This window comes from Punica granatum, chromosome 5, assembly GCF_007655135.1.
Source record: "Punica granatum isolate Tunisia-2019 chromosome 5, ASM765513v2, whole genome shotgun sequence".
In the NCBI taxonomy this organism is placed as follows: domain Eukaryota; kingdom Viridiplantae; phylum Streptophyta; class Magnoliopsida; order Myrtales; family Lythraceae; genus Punica; species Punica granatum.
The window spans coordinates 7035168-7052368 of NC_045131.1; the positions used below are offsets into that span (position 1 = coordinate 7035168).

General features: G+C 37.6%; 1 protein-coding gene across 1 annotated transcript; it reads left to right on the plus strand.

Moving 5' to 3' along the window:
• Nucleotides 1-8951: 8951 nt before the first annotated feature.
• On the plus strand, nucleotides 8952-11254 carry LOC116207969. The gene is made up of 3 exons (XM_031541117.1): nucleotides 8952-9748; nucleotides 10523-10775; nucleotides 11042-11254. The coding sequence occupies exons 1-3, from the start codon at nucleotides 8952-8954 to the stop codon at nucleotides 11252-11254; spliced, it is 1263 nt and encodes a 420-aa protein (XP_031396977.1).
• The last annotated feature ends 5947 nt before the right edge of the window (nucleotides 11255-17201 follow it).

The window sequence follows — 17201 nt, forward strand, 5'->3', positions numbered from 1 at the left end:
GCAGTAGAGTCCTCGGAAGAAACGAGGTTTGCCTGAAGATCGGAAGTGGAGCAAGTGTTGCGGCCAAAGCTATGGGGTCGACTTCGATACATCTAGATGGACATGTTTTATTTCTAGATCGTGTTTTAGTTTTACTAAACGCCTATCGAAACATTATTTCTGTTTCTGGTTTGACTAGGAATGGATATTTGTTTGATTTCAAGCATGATGTTTGCGACATTTATTATCGTAATAAATTTATTGGCGTTGGTTATTTACATGATGGCCTTTATTATCTTAGAGCTAGAAATGAAACGCTTCCGAATACGATTGAGATTAATATCGTGTCCGAATCTACTCCAAGTCTAAAGCAACTTTGGCACCTTAGACTAGGGCATGTTGCAGATGATAGGATAAGTAAGTTGGAGAAGATGGGACTTATAGTTCCATTGGGTTCAGAGCCCAATCCGACTTGCGAGTCTTGTCTTCAAGGCAAAATGACTAGGACTCCATTTGTAGGACAAATGGAGAGGGCTGAAGAAGTTTTAGAACTCATACATAGCGATGTATGTGGTCCATTTAATGAAGTGGCACGAGGTGGATATTCCTACTTCATCACCTTTACTGATGATTATTCTTGTTTTGGGTATGTTTATCTTATGAAGTGTAAACATGAATCTTTTGAAAAGTTCAAGGAATTCAAAGCTGAAACAGAAAAAAGGGAAGAGCATCAAGACTCTTCGATCAAATTGAGGAGGAGAGTACATGAGTACTGAATTTGGTGATTTCCTAAAGAAACACGGTATTGTTTTTCAATTTACTCCACCAAGAACACCACAGTTGAATAGAGTTTCTGAAAGGAGGAACCGTACCCTGTTGGACATGGTTCGGTCGATGATGAGCTATACAGATCTCCTCATTTCGATGTGGGGATATGCGCTGCAGACCGCATGTTACTTGCTTAATAGGATTCCGAGCAATTCAGTCTCTACCACTCCATATGAGATATGGAATAGTAGGACACCAGTCTTAAGCACGTTAAGATTTGGGGTTGTCCTGCATTCATTAAGAAACAGAAGATCGATAAGCTAGAAACCCGGTCCGAGAAAGGCAGGCTTATTGGTTATCCAAGTGACAGCCTTGGATACAATTTTCATTTCCCTATTAAGCAAAAGGTTATTATCAGTAGAGATGCAATCTTTTTGGAGAAACAATTTGTCCAAGAAGGCAGATAGTACTTGATGAGGAGTCATCAATGCCACAGACCAATAAGGCGCCCATTTTGATGGACACTAATAAATCAGTCGAGACACCTACTCAGGTTGAAAATGTCACAGAACCTCGAAGGTCTGGTAGGGTAACTCGTACTCCCGCGAGATACCTTAATCTTCATGAGAACGTACAAGAGTTGTTTGTTCATGGAGATAATGATCATAGGGATGATCCTTCAACTTATGAAAAAGCTATATCAAATATAGATTCTTTTAATGGCTAGAGGCCATGAAGTCCGAGATAGACTCCATGAGCGAGAACTAAGTCTGGGATATTGTTGACCCTCCTGAAGGTATAGTACCAACAGGGAACAAATGGGTCTTCAAGAGGAAGATTGGTGCCGATGGGAAGGTAGAGACCTATAAAGCTAGGCTAGTAGCGAAGGGTTATCGCCAGAGGCATGGAGTCGACTATGAGGAGACTTTCTCTCCTGTAGTTATACTGAAGTCCATCAGGATAATGCTAGCCATTGCCGCGCACTATGATTATGAGGTTTGGCAAATGGATGTCAAGACCGCCTTCCTTAATGGATACATTGAGGAAGACATATTCATGGACCAACCCAAGGGTTTTGAATCCAAGGATAAGTCCAAGGTGTACAAACTTAAGAGATCCATTTATGGTCATAAGCAGGCTTTGAGGAGCTGGAATCGACGTTTTAATGAGGCTGTAAAGTCCTTTGGTTTCATCAAGAATGAAGATGAGCCATGTGTGTATAAGAAGGCTAGTGGGAGTATGATTGTCTTTCTTGTATTATACGTAGATGACATTCTACTAATAGGTAATGATGTTGGTATGCTCGCTTCTGTAAAGGTCTGGTTGTCTAATATTTTCTCCATGAAGGATTTGGGAGAAGCCACCTATATTATGGGTATTCGGATCTATATAGATAGACCCGAAAAGATTAATAGGTCTGTCACAGGCCCTGTATCTGGATAAGGTGTTGAAGAGTTTCAACATGCAAGATTCCAGAAGAGTATTGCTCCATGTGAGACACGGTATCCATCTCTCTAAAGGGATGTCTCCTAAGACTCATGAGGACAAAGAGAAGATGGCACAAGTGCCTTATGCTTCGACCATAGGTAGCCTAATGTATGCGATGCTGTGTACTAGGTCGAATATTACGTATGCTGTTAATGTGACTAGCAAGTATCAATCCAACCCAGGACTTGATCATTGGACTGCTGTCAAAAACATCCTTAAGTACTTGAGAAGGACTAAGGATATAGTTCTGGTATATGGAGGAGGTGAGTTGAGGCTAGACAGGTTTACAGATTATGATTTTCAATTAGATGTGGATGATAGAAAGTCTATCTCCAGTTATATATTCACCTGTAATGGAGGTGCAGTTAGCTGGAAGAGTTCTAAGCAAGAGACGACTGCATATTCCACTACAGAGGCTGAATATATTGTTGCATCTGATGCAGAGAAGGAGGCAGTTTGGATTCGGAAATTTGTGACAGAACTCGGTGTTGTTCCCTCCATATCGTCACCAGTAGAGCTATACTGTGACAATACGGGAGCGATTGCTCAGGCAAAGGAACCGAGGTCACATCAGAAGTCCAAACACATTGAGAGAAGATATCATGTTATCAGGGAGATTATTGGGAGAGGCGATGTAGCTGTGCAGAAAGTAGTTTCAGCAGACAATGTCGTTGATCCACTCACGAAGGCCATGGCGTAGCAGCAACTAGAGAAACATCTTAAGAAGATGGGTCTTAGATACTGTACTGAGTGGCTCTAGTGCAAGTGGGAGATTGTTGGTGATATGCCATAGAGCCTGATTTGTGTATTTGGATAATTCTTTTTATGCCAATAAAGTTTATTCTATTATTAATATATTGTCTATGTTTATTAGAATAAAGTCTTTAAGATATTTTGAATGCTTCATTCTTAAGAGTTAAGAATATGAGTGACGAAGTAATTCGGTAAGAATATCTTTAAACTGTTCATGATCGTAGGAGACTTAACTGGACATTATTTCTCCAAATAGATCATCACATCTGTCTGTTTCCATGATTAGTATACAGATACTAATGAAGATTGAGTAGTGAGTCTCATGCTATCTGATAACTGTTATCATGACAGACATGTGGATACTTATATGATAAGTAGTCAAACATGACGTGCAGATAATATTCATACGGTAATTTACTAATGTCAATGAATGTTATCTGGATCGTATTAATGCATATAGTCCTTACACTTGAGATGGAACGCTATCTCAAGTATATGTGATTAGAATTTGCTACCTCTAATATAGTTGTACTTAACATGAGTATTCGGCAGATAGTAGTTCTAGTTAGTTCTACTTGGAGTTAGGTGTCCGATACAGACGAGATTCACTAAGCTGAGTAAACAGGGAAAATGTCCTATGGATATGAGTTTTGTTCTGGATTAAGAAATCCTCGGCCGGGGTAGATAGATTCGAATAGAAAAGAGTTTTTATTCAAGTACTACAAATCTAAAAATGAAATTAGAGAGTCCACATAATCGGCTATAGAGTTTGGCATTTACCGTAGCTCTGGCTAGATCGGGATCTTGTAGTAAAGGGATTCAATGCATGGCATATACGATCAGAGGTTCATCAGAATGTTTTAATTATACATTCGTCATCATTTGGATTGTCACGATATGCTACTAGGTGTCACTCGTGAACTTTGAGAACCAAGGGCATTTTGGGAATTATGCTTTTGGTTATAGAAAGAGTTTTTGGTAGTGTCAAATGAGTTGATACTATAATCTCATTGTCATTTGATGATGAACCTAGTTAGTCACACACATTGAGCGTGTTTAAACCGAGAAAAGAATTAATTCTAATTAAGAAAGTTAATTAGGAATTAATTATCGAATGAGGCTTGCAATGTAGTTGCAAGAGTGCTAGCACATCCTGAAGCGGAGTTCAATATCAAGGATAAATCTAAATAAGGAAATACGATAATTTTCTTATTTTGAGAGTTTCTATAAATAGATTGTCTATTGATAGAAACTCGTGTCAAAGACTTGTTTGATATTTCTTTCTCACAACAAGGACAAGTCATTGGATGACTTAAGTGTGAGGACTCATTTGTGATTTAATTTTTATTGTGGAATAATTAATAATTGCATTTTAGTCCCTAGAGAAAAGATATATATAGATATGTTTTTACTGATAACCCTAGAACGCAATCGATCATCAACCGATATTAGAGAGAAAGAGAGAATGTTTCGACTGAGGCAATAACAGCAACTCAGCCGCACAAATCCTAAGGCTGATCGGAGTTCTTTTCAGTTTCGTTTCGGCGTTTCGGTGTTGTCCTTGACGTCCTTGAAGAGATCCTTTCATTCCGTGACGATTCCGTTCGAGATCGGTGACCTAGATCGGAGTGTACGGGTCAAGAGGAGTCTAATCTCGTTGAAGACGTGCTCATGTGGACGAACTAGAGACCGGACACTTGGACAGTTAGTTTGATCGACTCGAATCAACAAGGTTAGTATAAAAGTCTAAACTTTTCTTGTAGATTCGATATGTGATATTGTCTATTCGTTTAGAAGGCGATTCTTATGTCAAGATATGATCTTGAAGTTTTCGATTAAACGAGTATGCGATAAAAATTTGATTTTTACCGTAATTAAATTTTCCGCTGCACACGTGCTCGGTTTTCTAACACTGTGAGGCCAAGAGGGAAGGGGGGAGGAAGGGGAGGAGTCCGGCTCGAGCTAGAGGCAGAGCCAAGAAGGGCGGGCGGTCTCGAGGTGGTGTTGATTGTCGATGAGATTAAATTTTTCATGGGTGATTTTAGGGATTCTTCGAGATTATATGTTTGCTTCAATTTTTTCTTGTTTGTTTGGAGAAGAGGAACCGAAGACGATATTGTACAATGTTTCTTTATTATTTTTTAAGTAATTAATTTTTTTTTATTTGGTTGAACCGATGCAATTTGGTACGGTTTAATACTAAAGCGAATCCGGCTCGTTCACAGGGCGAGACCGAGCGTCGATGAAAAGATGCATGGCCAAAATTATCGATAGTCAAACTATGATGGTGAATCTTAAACTAATAAAACCTAAAACACGTATATGGTCAAGATTTTACATAAAGGGATCTAATGGTTAGTAATAAAATAACTGTGGTGTTTTTTTGCTTGCCAACCGCGGTAGAATCTCCAATATTTTAAAAGTTGGTTTTTTTTACTTGGATAAGTAGATAGTGGCAAAAAAAAAAAGCTTAGATAAGTAGATAACATATCGACGATTTTTCACAAATTCCATAATAATTAAGGGAAAAAAGAGTATATTTCCGAAGAAGTATATTTCTTTTTCGAGTTAATAATATGAGACGACTAAAATATAAATGATTCCCAGCTCCAGGTGGATCTCGAGAAAAGAAGACAAGTGGAGGACCTTATGCTCAAGAGACGAGAGACAAGGAGCTCCTTATCTATCGATTAGGGATATTGTTTTATGCTTTCTCTTGGCATATTGTTCACACTAATAGGGATCTCATGCATCCATTCGTCAAAGTTGATTTTATTTTCACTATGTGCGTCTGTCAACAGTCGATCTTATCATGCGCTTATTTTTCTGGTTATGGCCTGAAGTTAATTACTGGTTTGAAAATAAAGTGTTCAAGTGTACTTCTGAAAAGTCAATTGGTTGATCTGCACTCTCATGAGTTCGTATAAACTTTCCTTGCTTACCTTTTATTCATTACCCAATGCAGATAGTCTGCCATGAGCTTGGATAAATAAGGAAGGAACCCAGGATGAGGAATTGAAATCGGAGTCCCGCATGTCTTGGTATCTTTCATTGATAAAAAGTATCTGATTATACATGTATTTGTATAATAGTTTTTATTTCTCTATAGGTGGATTCACAGTTGATTTGATGCAATCCCTTTTCTTGGCAATTGTTACGATAGTAGAACGTGAATTTTCATGCGAACCTTGTCGTGACTACTGTTTCTAACATGACAAATTCTAGTGTGCGCTTTCCAAAATTCACACCATATAAATATGCTAAAACGAATAGTAACCTGAGCATCTCAGATGGAAATTTCGACAAAAAATTTGTTCAAGGGAACTTTAAAAAAAATAAAAAATAAAAATAAAAATTGTATGATAAGATGAGCATATCAGCAGTGCATCAAACGAAGCAAACAATGGAAATACCATTGCTTGAAAGCCACGACACTGACCATATTTACTGATGCATAAAACTATATCGAGTGCGATGTAGAATGCTTCTTTAGTTTCCTTATTCTTTTACACATAGAAGAATAAAATAACTGTTGAACTATATAGTACGCACTCTTTCGTCCTAAAAAATACACTACCAGCCCACATTTTCAATAAACCATTTCATTTCTATCAAATAGAAATTCGTGATTCGGCATGAATGCAGCAGAGCTAAATCAACTAACAAGCACAGACAGCTCAAAATATATTCCTACAAAGTCGATGATGTGCCACCTGTCTCAAGGCCCGAAGCTTTACTGAAGAAATTGCCCCATAATTATATCGCAGTTTCTATAAGAAGCATAAAATTTGTAGGATTAAAGGGACTTAAGATATTGATTATCTACTTACATAGAGATATTACCAGTGAGAAAAGCTGAAAATTATTAGTAAAGATCGATTTGAATTCAAGATAAGATAAAGAAATTTTGAGAAATTTCTAATTAGCCATCCGTGCATCCGTGGTAACACCACATAAATAAATATAATAATGAAAGAAAAGTTTATGAAACAAGAATTCTTGAACTGTGAAATAAGCGTGGCCAAAAAAAAAACTGTGAAATAAGAATGAGTTTTTTTTTCCTTATCATTATTACTTATCACAACTGAACTTGAAGTTCATGAAGAATATTGGAACCAACGAAAGAGAAATATTAAGGGCAAAGAAATAAATAAAAGCCTTACAATCATAAAACCGAAGGTGTTTTCAAAACAATTAATATTACCATTAAACAATTAGCTTCAATTTTTTTAAAAAAAAAAAAAAAGATTCAACGCATCAGTCTTCAATAAAGGAAAAAATTAAATAAAATTGGACAGGGCTTCACCATTTTCTTCTGCTCTGCCATTTTCTCAGCTCTTCTTGCTCTGTTCACCCTTGGTCTTCTTGCTCAGGGATCTCACAACTGTCTGCTTAGTATTACACTAACCGAACACTCACTCAAGACAAGAACTTGTCTGCATATATACAGATGGAAAATGAACCGTCCACCACCCCCCCAACCCCCCAAAAAAAGAGAAGGAAAAAAAAAAAGGAAGGAGAAAAAGGGTCCTGCTTTTTCCAATTCTTTTGGAAACTGTCGGTCAAGAAAAGACATTATCTGGTCCAGCACCTAGACCGTTTAGGATTCCTCCGAGCTGTTTAGATCAGCAAAATGAACCGGCGGCAAGAATCTGCAGTCAGAATCCAGGATTTCTTCATTCTCTTCATCGGAAAATCATCATGTTTTCTAAGCAACTGTTGCATGTGCTCATCTACTGTAAAAATGGTGATATGGTTGAAGTTCTTTTAATGGTAAATGAAATTCTTCTTGATCATTTCTCAGTTTCTGAGAGGCTTTTAATGATCGAAATTTATTGAACTTGAAGATCACTGGAGAATTTGTTATCAGAACAGACTTTAAAGAAATTGAAGTTTGCCATCATTTAGAGACGAGAAAGCAAAATGAATACTGAAAATTAATATGTTGTATATGCTCTACACGTAAAATCCACGGATACACTCTCAGCAGAATGCTACTTTCTGGAATAATCTCGGAGCCATATATGTAGTCCGGGAGTTCTCTCAGGGGCTTACAAAATTTGATCCTGCATTGATGGCGACTTCTTCCACTCATCTTCCATCATCACCTAGAATTTGTCTGTTCCGTGTAAACCAATACCGAGTTAAGAAAAGGCAACAAGGAAACACACTTCGATACAGATGACAAGGCGACTACGTCAAGGACCGCACATTTGGGATGGTTTTAGACATTTGGCGCCTTATGTGGGAAACTTTCAAAATGAAATGTCATGGCTTAAGAACAAGATACAAGAAAAGATGCGCTTCTCCAAACGATTGAGGTCCACTAAACCAAGTGGGTGTGTACAAGAGAACGCCAGATCAATGTCAATCCATGGTAGAATTATTTGGGCGATGTCAGAATGGATCATCGAGCACGATCATGCTGTTATGAAAAGCCAGTCCATGGTCGCAAGATGCAAAGATTGGCGCATCAACACAACAAACCAATCTGCAAGGTGGGAGGGACAGGTCGACCACGAGATCCTAAGCAGAAGATTTCAGACGCCATAAAAAATGCCCAGATGAGCAAATTTTCATCTTCGAAAATTTACATAGGAGAATCCCCATTTACCGAAGCATTACCCAGGCCCCTCCAACGGGACATATGATCCAATGGAACATATATATAGAAAGCTGCCATGATCGTATGAAATTACAAAACTCTTTATCCAATTATTTTAATTTAACTTAATAGCTAGCTGCCCTATAGAGAGTTTCGTTCTTTTCTTTGTCTTTTTTTCCTGTCAAATAATATATGTTGCCGGCCGATATATTAAATTAAATTAATAATAGCCATATGTACCCAGCTACCTAGTTAGCGGTTGGGTCATGATCAGTTTCACTTTCACCTGTTCCTTTTAGTTCTGAGGCGCTCTATTTGTTGTTGTTTCTTCTTCTTCTTTGCATTTCTCTTCTCAAGGATGAATACAGCTAATTACCCCTGCCTTCTTCAGCATCCCAGCCATGAACATGCCCTGGTCTTGCAAGAGCTGAGCGAAAGTTTTATCTTCGAATGCAAGATCTGCCGATTGTCCGTGAAAGGTGGTCTGTCCTACCATTGCATGGACTGCAAGTTCTTCATCCACAAATCCTGCGCTGATTTGCCTCCCGAGATTCAACATCCCTCTCATCCGCAGCACCCGCTGGCGATTATTGGATACTCAAGTGAGCCTGAGCTCTGTAAGGGGTGTGTTATTTTTATCCATCTAGATGAGTATCGTTATAAATGTCGTCTTGGCTGCGGAGTAGACTTGCACGTGGGATGTGCAGCTGCAACCCTCCCTCCTCCTGAAGAAGAGCACAAGGACCAGCAGGAGCACGAGGACAAGGACAAGGACTGCCATGAGGATGAGATGATTCAGCACTTTACTCACGAGCATCCTTTGGCATCCTTCCACGTGAATGTACCAAATCGGATCCGATGCAGGGCTTGCGGAGACGAGATCTCCAGTTGTGTCTATGGTTGCCGTGCCTGCATATTCGTGCTGCACAAATCATGCGGTCTGGCACCCCGAGAGATAATAAATCATCCATTCCATCCACAGCACCCGCTCACCTTGCTTGCCCATCTCAAGAATCGGTTTGGATGCAAAGCCTGCGGGAGTTACGGTCACTTTGCATACAACTGTAATGATTGTGGTCTCATTCTTGATGTGAAATGTGCTGTTTCCATCATGCATCCTCCTCCACGAGACGATCAGAGTAGCACAGACGACAGGCGAGAGATCCATCATTTTTCCCACCCCCACCAACTGACATCTTTTCACGCAAAGGTGGAGCTTCATGCCACCTGTGATGTTTGCAAGAAGAAGATAACGGGCGATTTTTACTGTTGCGCTGACTGCCTTTTCTGGCTCCACGTATCGTGCGCCGAGTTTCCACAGGAGATTGTGCACCCCCTTCATCCGGACCACCCTCTCTTTTTCCAAGCAGGCCGTCTTTATTGCTCTCTCTGCTCTTCAAACTATAAGTCCAAGTCCGGATACAAGTGTGAAGAGTGTCTCTTTGGCCTTCATGTGGGATGCGCTCTCCGATCTCTCTCTGCTACGGAAGAGGAATTAGCTCTTAACAGTGAGCTTTTTCATGAACACCCCATGAGGCTTCGGTGTCAACCCGAGGGATATAAGTGTATTGTCTGCAAGTGGCCTGGTGAAGGTCTAGGTTATTACTGCCCAGTAGCTTGTTGCCATGCGTGGATCCATAAAACATGCGCTGAGCTGCCACGTGAATCAGAACAACCTATTCACCCACAACATCCGCTCCTTCTTCTTTCTGAGCCACCCGATAAATCCAGTCCTTGCTTTGCATGTTTGGAAAGCTCTTGGGGATTCACCTTTTACTGTGATTATTGTAAGATCCAGTTCCATGCACATTGTGCTATGAGGAGGCCGACTTTGAAACATCAGCGTCACGAGCATAGCCTATCCTATTTTGGAAAGATAGGCCACAAGCCATACAGCGTGCAATGCAATGTGTGTTACGATGATTGCAGGATTGACTTCTACCGCTGTGTTCGGTGCAACTATAATCTTCACTTCAGTTGCATGCCACTACCCCCTTATGTCAAACACACATTCCACCACAACTACCATCCGCTGGTGCTCCGTGATAGATTTGTTGATGACAAACTTGATTATGAGGAGCAGTACTGCGACGCGTGCGAGACACTCAGGCACCCAGAACATGGTGTTTATTATTGCGAGGAGTGTAATTATGCTGCTGATATCGACTGCGTCATCCCCAAGGTAAACCCCACATCCCAAAATTCCACCACATTTTCCAAAGCATTAAGTAGCCGCCATGACTCTTTCTGAGTCATCTCGAACTTAATTTCTATCCCGGTCGGGAAAGGAAAAGTGATTGGAAAAACCTGAAGAAGGAAAAAGGAGCCACTCCTAGACCTTTGCTTGGAAATTAAGAAAATTGTTGGACAATTCATCGTATATTGCCTAGAACATTTCTTTTCAAGTTAATAATATGAGACTAAATATAAAATGATTGCCATCTTCAGAGAGACCTTAAGAAAGGTAGACAAATGAAAGACCTTATGCTCAAGCGACTGGATAAAGATATTTCAATTGCAGAAGCAAAGACGGAAGAACTGAAGCAAAAATGGGAAATGTCAATGAAAGAGCTGGAAGAACTTAAGAAAAAGAGACAAGAGCTCTCAGACGCGATGGAAGCAGAGTTGGACAGGGCATGGATTGAACACGGAGCCTCATAATGCTCTCTTTTGGCATATCGTTCATACTAACAGGGATCTCATGCATCCATTTGTCAAAATAGATTTTCTTCACCATGTGCGTCTGTTCACAGTCGATCTTACTCTGCGCTAGTCATTTTGATTGTGGATTGAAGTTATTTCTAAGGACCATATTCATTAGGCAAAGCAGATTGTCTCCCATGAGCACGGATAGATAAGGAAGGAGCCCAGGATGGGTAATGAAATCGGATTCCTGTATCGCTCTTTCTTGGTATTATTCATTATATTAAGAGTGAGACCCGGCATCTAAACATGCATAAAAACACACACACACACACACAAATTTGCATATGTTTAACATAAATAGATGGGTACATGTATGTTTTATACTTTAATGTTGTCTGGTGCATTTAAAAAAATTATTAATAAATGAATAAATAAAAGAAAAAGAATGAATTAATTGGGGCTTGTCATGATAGGCTTTGATACTATAATTGGGCCCATAAGGCCTCATTAAATTTCCGGGAGCCCATAATTATTTCAACCCCCTTCCTTAATAATATATATTCTATTTTTGGTTTATTTTAGAGGGAGGGGCTTTGGGACTGATCGGCTCGATGAAGAAACATGGAGAGAGAGGGAGAGACAACACGAAGGAGAGCAAGCGAGAGACTAAGCGAGAGGTAGAGGGAACTCGAGAGGCATGCAACTCGCGAAAGAAGGAAAGGAGAAGCAGAGAAGAGGAGGTTAGTGACCGAAGAACCGAGCAAGGAGGGTCGGGTTTGAGCGGATTGAGAGCAGATTGAGGGAGGGGAAATGGGGAGCACCCGAAAGGGGGAAAAATAAGCTTATAATCAGTTAAGATTAACTGATGTACTTAGGTATGTGTGGTTAGATACGTAGGCACTCCATGGTCGTGGAGTTCGAGTCCATCATATTCTATCAGTTTCATTGTGTATATAAGATAACTGTACAGGAGATAAGGTAAGTCATACCTGTATCAGTTTCTTAATTCTGTAGTTATAACGGTTGTGGGTCGAAGGGACTGCACCCTGAAGGTTTGACTTGGTGAAGTATTTTTAGTAGTCTTGCGAGTACTTTATATATATATATTTATTTGGGAAGAATGTTATGGTTGATTGCAATTGAGAATTTTTTTATTGATATGTTGAGTGTGATTGTGATTGTGTATGCTGGTGTTTGCTTGGTTTTATAAGCCATGGGACCGCTCCCGGTGGAATATAGAATATAAAAATGGGGCTTAATCGGTCGCTGGACCCGGCGGAATAGAAATCGAGGCCTGATTAGCCGCTAGACCCGACGGAATATAAAATGGAAATTGAAATTGAGATTCAGATTGAGTATTCAGATATGTTATGGGAGTTGTGGAGGTTGAGTGTGAGAGGTATAGAGATAGGATATAGTGTTGTGTCGAGTCCCGGTACCATTATGAATTAAATTTGATAATTATTCTTAAAGTTTACTGCTGTTGAGGTGAGTGATGGATTTGGGTGTGATTGCATTATTTATAGGAATAATAGTTGTTTTAGAAAGGCTTGTGATTGGTGGCTCGAGCTTAAGACTGGTGATTGTCCGTAAATACTGCGTAAGTGTTCGAACTAGAATTATTCTGCTTTGACATGACCGTAATTGTGATATTGAAAAGTGTGTATTGTGGTAAGAACTTGAATTTGGATCTCATTCTTATAGCTATATGTCGACTGATGTAGTGGTGAGTGGTTGGTGACTTTGATGTTGTTTATGATATACATATATATATATATATATATATATATAGGTATTGGGTGATTGTTTCGGAACAATTATTAAATTAATAGTAGTTTCATTTTACCTTGGAATCATGTACATACTGAGATGCAGTTTAAACCCTGTATATAAATATATATTTTTTCAGATGAGTTAGAGAATAGCTCGGCTACGCAGGAGAATCATTTTTTGTATCGGGATTACCTTCGAGGACTCATAGCTAGTCAGATTATTTTAATACGTAATTAAGTTGTGTATGTTAGAAGTTTTAAGTAAGTTGCGACCCAGATTTTTGGAATAGCTCTTTCTGATTAGTGTGGAAAATAAACTCATGACTGTATATTTTTTTAGATTAGATGTTATTCTTGAGTTGTTTTAAATGAATTACTGATTAAGAGAATTCATTGAGTTGGTTGAAAGAAATGCTGCCCTTGGAAATCTGTTTTAATGTTGTTGTCTTGTATTAGCAGCCTGAAAATATTGAGAATATAGGGGTAATGCTGCTGAAGTTTTCGGGTCGTGACAACAAGTATATTGTACTTACGTATTTGTCAAATAGTTTTCATATCTCTTTAGGTGGGGTCACAGTCGATTTGATTCTACCCCTTTTCTTGGCAATTGCGGCGAATGGATTTTTCATGCAAACTTTGAGTTTACTCTCCCAGTTTTATCGTGAGTATGACTTAGTTTGGATACTGTCGTATCTTCAAAACGATGATAGATTCTAATTTGCACTTTCCAAAATTCACACCATGTCGAAGATCAGATCCCACTAGTCTTAATATGCTAACAAGAACAGTAACCTGAGCCTCAAAAATTCGACAAACTATTTATTCCGAGCTTAGATATGTTTTCGACAAACTATTTATCCGATTTTTTTATGTAAATCTCTAGAGTGCTGGATAAATAGTGTGTCGAATTGGTACAACTTCATTTCCTTGTTCGAGAACCCAAGCGAGTGCCAATTGAGCAGGAGAGGATTGCTCCCATTCTTTTTTGCAAGATTCTCAATCTGAAGATAGATCTTCTTGTTCTTGTTGACATTCTCCTTCCAGAATCTAGATAGGGTGCTTTGCCTTGCAGAAAATTCGGATTCTTATTAGTCGTAAAAATCCCGGATATTTTTTGACCCAAAATAAATCCCGAATATTTTTTCTTTTTGGATAAGTAATAGCAGGCGTTTTTTCAAGATGAAAATGATGGAACAATAAATACCAGCAAAGTATCTTGAGGCAAACTCTGTACAATAGCTTTACCACCGAAGAAACCGCAACCAAGAGATCTATTGATTAAAGAAGGAAAAAAAACTACTTCGTCCAAGAATTTGATAATACATAGGTTGATGGACTGTAGAATTTTCCCAATGCCAGTCTGATAGTGAGGTTGAGATGCTAATGATTGCTTAAACAATTATTCGAATATAGCACGTTGATTGGAGAAAGAAAAGTATTAAAGTATTTAAAGATAATGCCCTCCAATTGTACTGATAAAAAAAAAGGTGTAGTTTTGGTTCTTTACAAAAAAAAAAGGTGGGTTTCGAGAAAAAGAGTGTAATGCAGTAATACATGTTTTTGTCTAATAACAAAAAAGATTTGACTAGGTTTGATTTTCGCGATAATATTACTCATGCTCTTTTATTAATTATTAGTAAGAATACACGTGCGTTGCATGTGAAGGCCGTATCTTTAATTAGTTCATATGAATTTTAACTTAAATATATGATTTTTAATCACCTATAATGTATGAATATATCAAAATAAATTTAAAAATTATTTTCCCGATGGACTTTCATAGAGATGTATTTACATTTTCAAAAGTAATGGGACAATCAATTTCTAAATAATAAGAGTTGACTATAAATTTGGTTATCGAAATATTAATTTGCCATCAGTTCTCCAAAGATGATTTCGATAAATGGTATGCTTCTGGCAAGAATAGAATTTTCCCATTGCAAAACTAAATCAATTCAAAATTACAGAAATTAACTCCAACAAGACATGCCGTCTTGTTCTTGTATACATTCCCGAGATGGCCACTTTCACAGATCCTTTTATAAAGTCATGTCCTTCTAGATAAACATATAAAAATAAACTAAAATATATAATTAACAAAAATTCTTATCATATCAAAATCTTACCCTCGAAAGTGCCTTTAGACAGGAGAATTTCCCCATCTTTTTTAAAAATACACCAATTTTAAAGAATGTAATTTCGAGATCGCTAAGTATAGAGGATCCAGCTGTTTAATAACAAGCTATGTAAACACACTATAAAGGGTATAATGGGTGTATAAAAGAAGTGAAATTACATTGTGATGACTGATGAGGGCACAAATGGAGATAAATAAATATGAAAAAAATTATTGAGGAGCTCCACACTTTTATTTTAGTAATAAGATAAGATAATATATATTGTTATATGAAAGGAGAGATTTCCTTTGATTTCATTTTTTATTTCCTAAATTACGCTTTGTGCAATTTTCCTAGTTAATATCAACTACTAAATTACCCGGAAAAAAAAATGAACTGCTAAAAATTGAAGATATTATTGTAAATGTATAGGATATAACTGCCCTTTCATTCTAATTTTGCTTTGATTCTCTCGCTTTCTCCTCTCTCTCCTTTTCTTCCGGGTCGATCTCTCTATTTTTCCCACTATTTCTCCCTATTAATCAAATTATTTTTCTACAGAAAAATTACATTTTTTTTGTATGAATGAGAACCTCTTGACTTAACAGTCACATGCAAACCTTAATAGAAGTGAAAATTTTATGTTATCTTATTTTAATATTACATTATTTTTTGTTTCAATTCAGTGAACTGATCATGGTTCTTGTGCGTAAGGGTCGATGTTTAATAATATCCTATGTATTGTAGCACGTTGAACCAACCAATTTCTGCCGCTCCACCCTTGCCAGACTAATATCTTATGGATTAGAGGATGTTAGGATGGGTTGTTCAGCTATATATTTGCACAAATAAACCAATCACTCTGTCTAAAAAACATTTTTTTTACTTTTAAATTAATCAATAAGTTGGGAAATTTGCCAACATTGAAAGAGCGTGTAATTCAACCCAAATTGGGAATATATATATATATATATATATATATAGTCGTAAGCTTAGGGAAGGAACATTTCTTTTATTACCGACTTTCCACCCAATAAACTTAAAAACTTAAAAATAGTGAGAGATATAAAAGTGACACAGCCATAAATCAACGGAAAACTGAAACTCAAAAGCGTCCAAATTTTGAAGTTATTGCTAACGAAACTCACTACAGGAATTCCGCAAAATGTGACCCTATATATTATTGAGAAATAAAATGGGATAAATTTCATATCGAAAAAGAAAAAAAATTCATAAATTAATATATGATTTGGATACCACCATTTATCAGTTTGAGCTTTTAAGTGGATATGGATCCAAGTCCGTGTAAGCCCATTGGAAATCTAATATGGTATCAGAGTCTGGGTTACACGTATGCGCGCCTACGTGAGTGTGCGTACCCACACCATGCCAGGTCCAATATGTCCGAGTGCAGTCAAGAGTGCGCCTCGTGTTAGTGTCCCCCCTCACCCGAGCACGAAAAATGAGTTCGGCTCGAGGTCAATTATTGAGGGCGGGTGTTTAAAGACACGTGACAACGTGTATGCAAAAATAGATTACACGTTATGTAAATTTAATAGATATATATAATAAATCATATTGTTTGCGGTTACAAATAGCATATATATTATATACTATATGGGGCAAAAGATAAATAATAAATATATATGCATACATATGTATATAATTAGAACCACCCTGTAAACTTACTTATCCAAGAAAAGGGACAACCTACACTTGGGGAAAAAAAAACTGTCTCTGTGGAAATACAAAGGATTTTAACAACCATATACCTTCTTCAAACTATAATAATAACAAAAATAAAGAAGATAGAGGTAATTAAGCAAATGATTGCAAAACTCTATAAAAAAAAGAAGGCCTTTGATTTTATTTTTAAAACATTAGTTCTAATTTTTTTATGTGAACTCTGATATTTGAAAACTCAATTAGGATTAGTTCTAATTTTTCAACCAATAAAAGAAAAAAAGAAACAACTACTGTTATTTCCTAATCCTAGCCAAAAATAAAATGATCAATAATTTAAGAATTAAATAATGAAAAAAAAGAACAGTGGCTATTGGCCCGTTCCCACCG

Coding starts and splice junctions, on each gene's coding strand:
- LOC116207969 (XM_031541117.1), top strand. CDS start 8,952: ATGAATACAGCTAATTACCCCTGCCTTCTTCAGCATCCCAGCCATGAA. Junction 9,749..10,522: donor CAGAGTAGCACAGACGACAG/GCGAGAGATCCA, acceptor CGATGATTGCAG/GATTGACTTCTACCGCTGTG. Junction 10,776..11,041: donor TCGACTGCGTCATCCCCAAG/GTAAACCCCACA, acceptor TGCCATCTTCAG/AGAGACCTTAAGAAAGGTAG.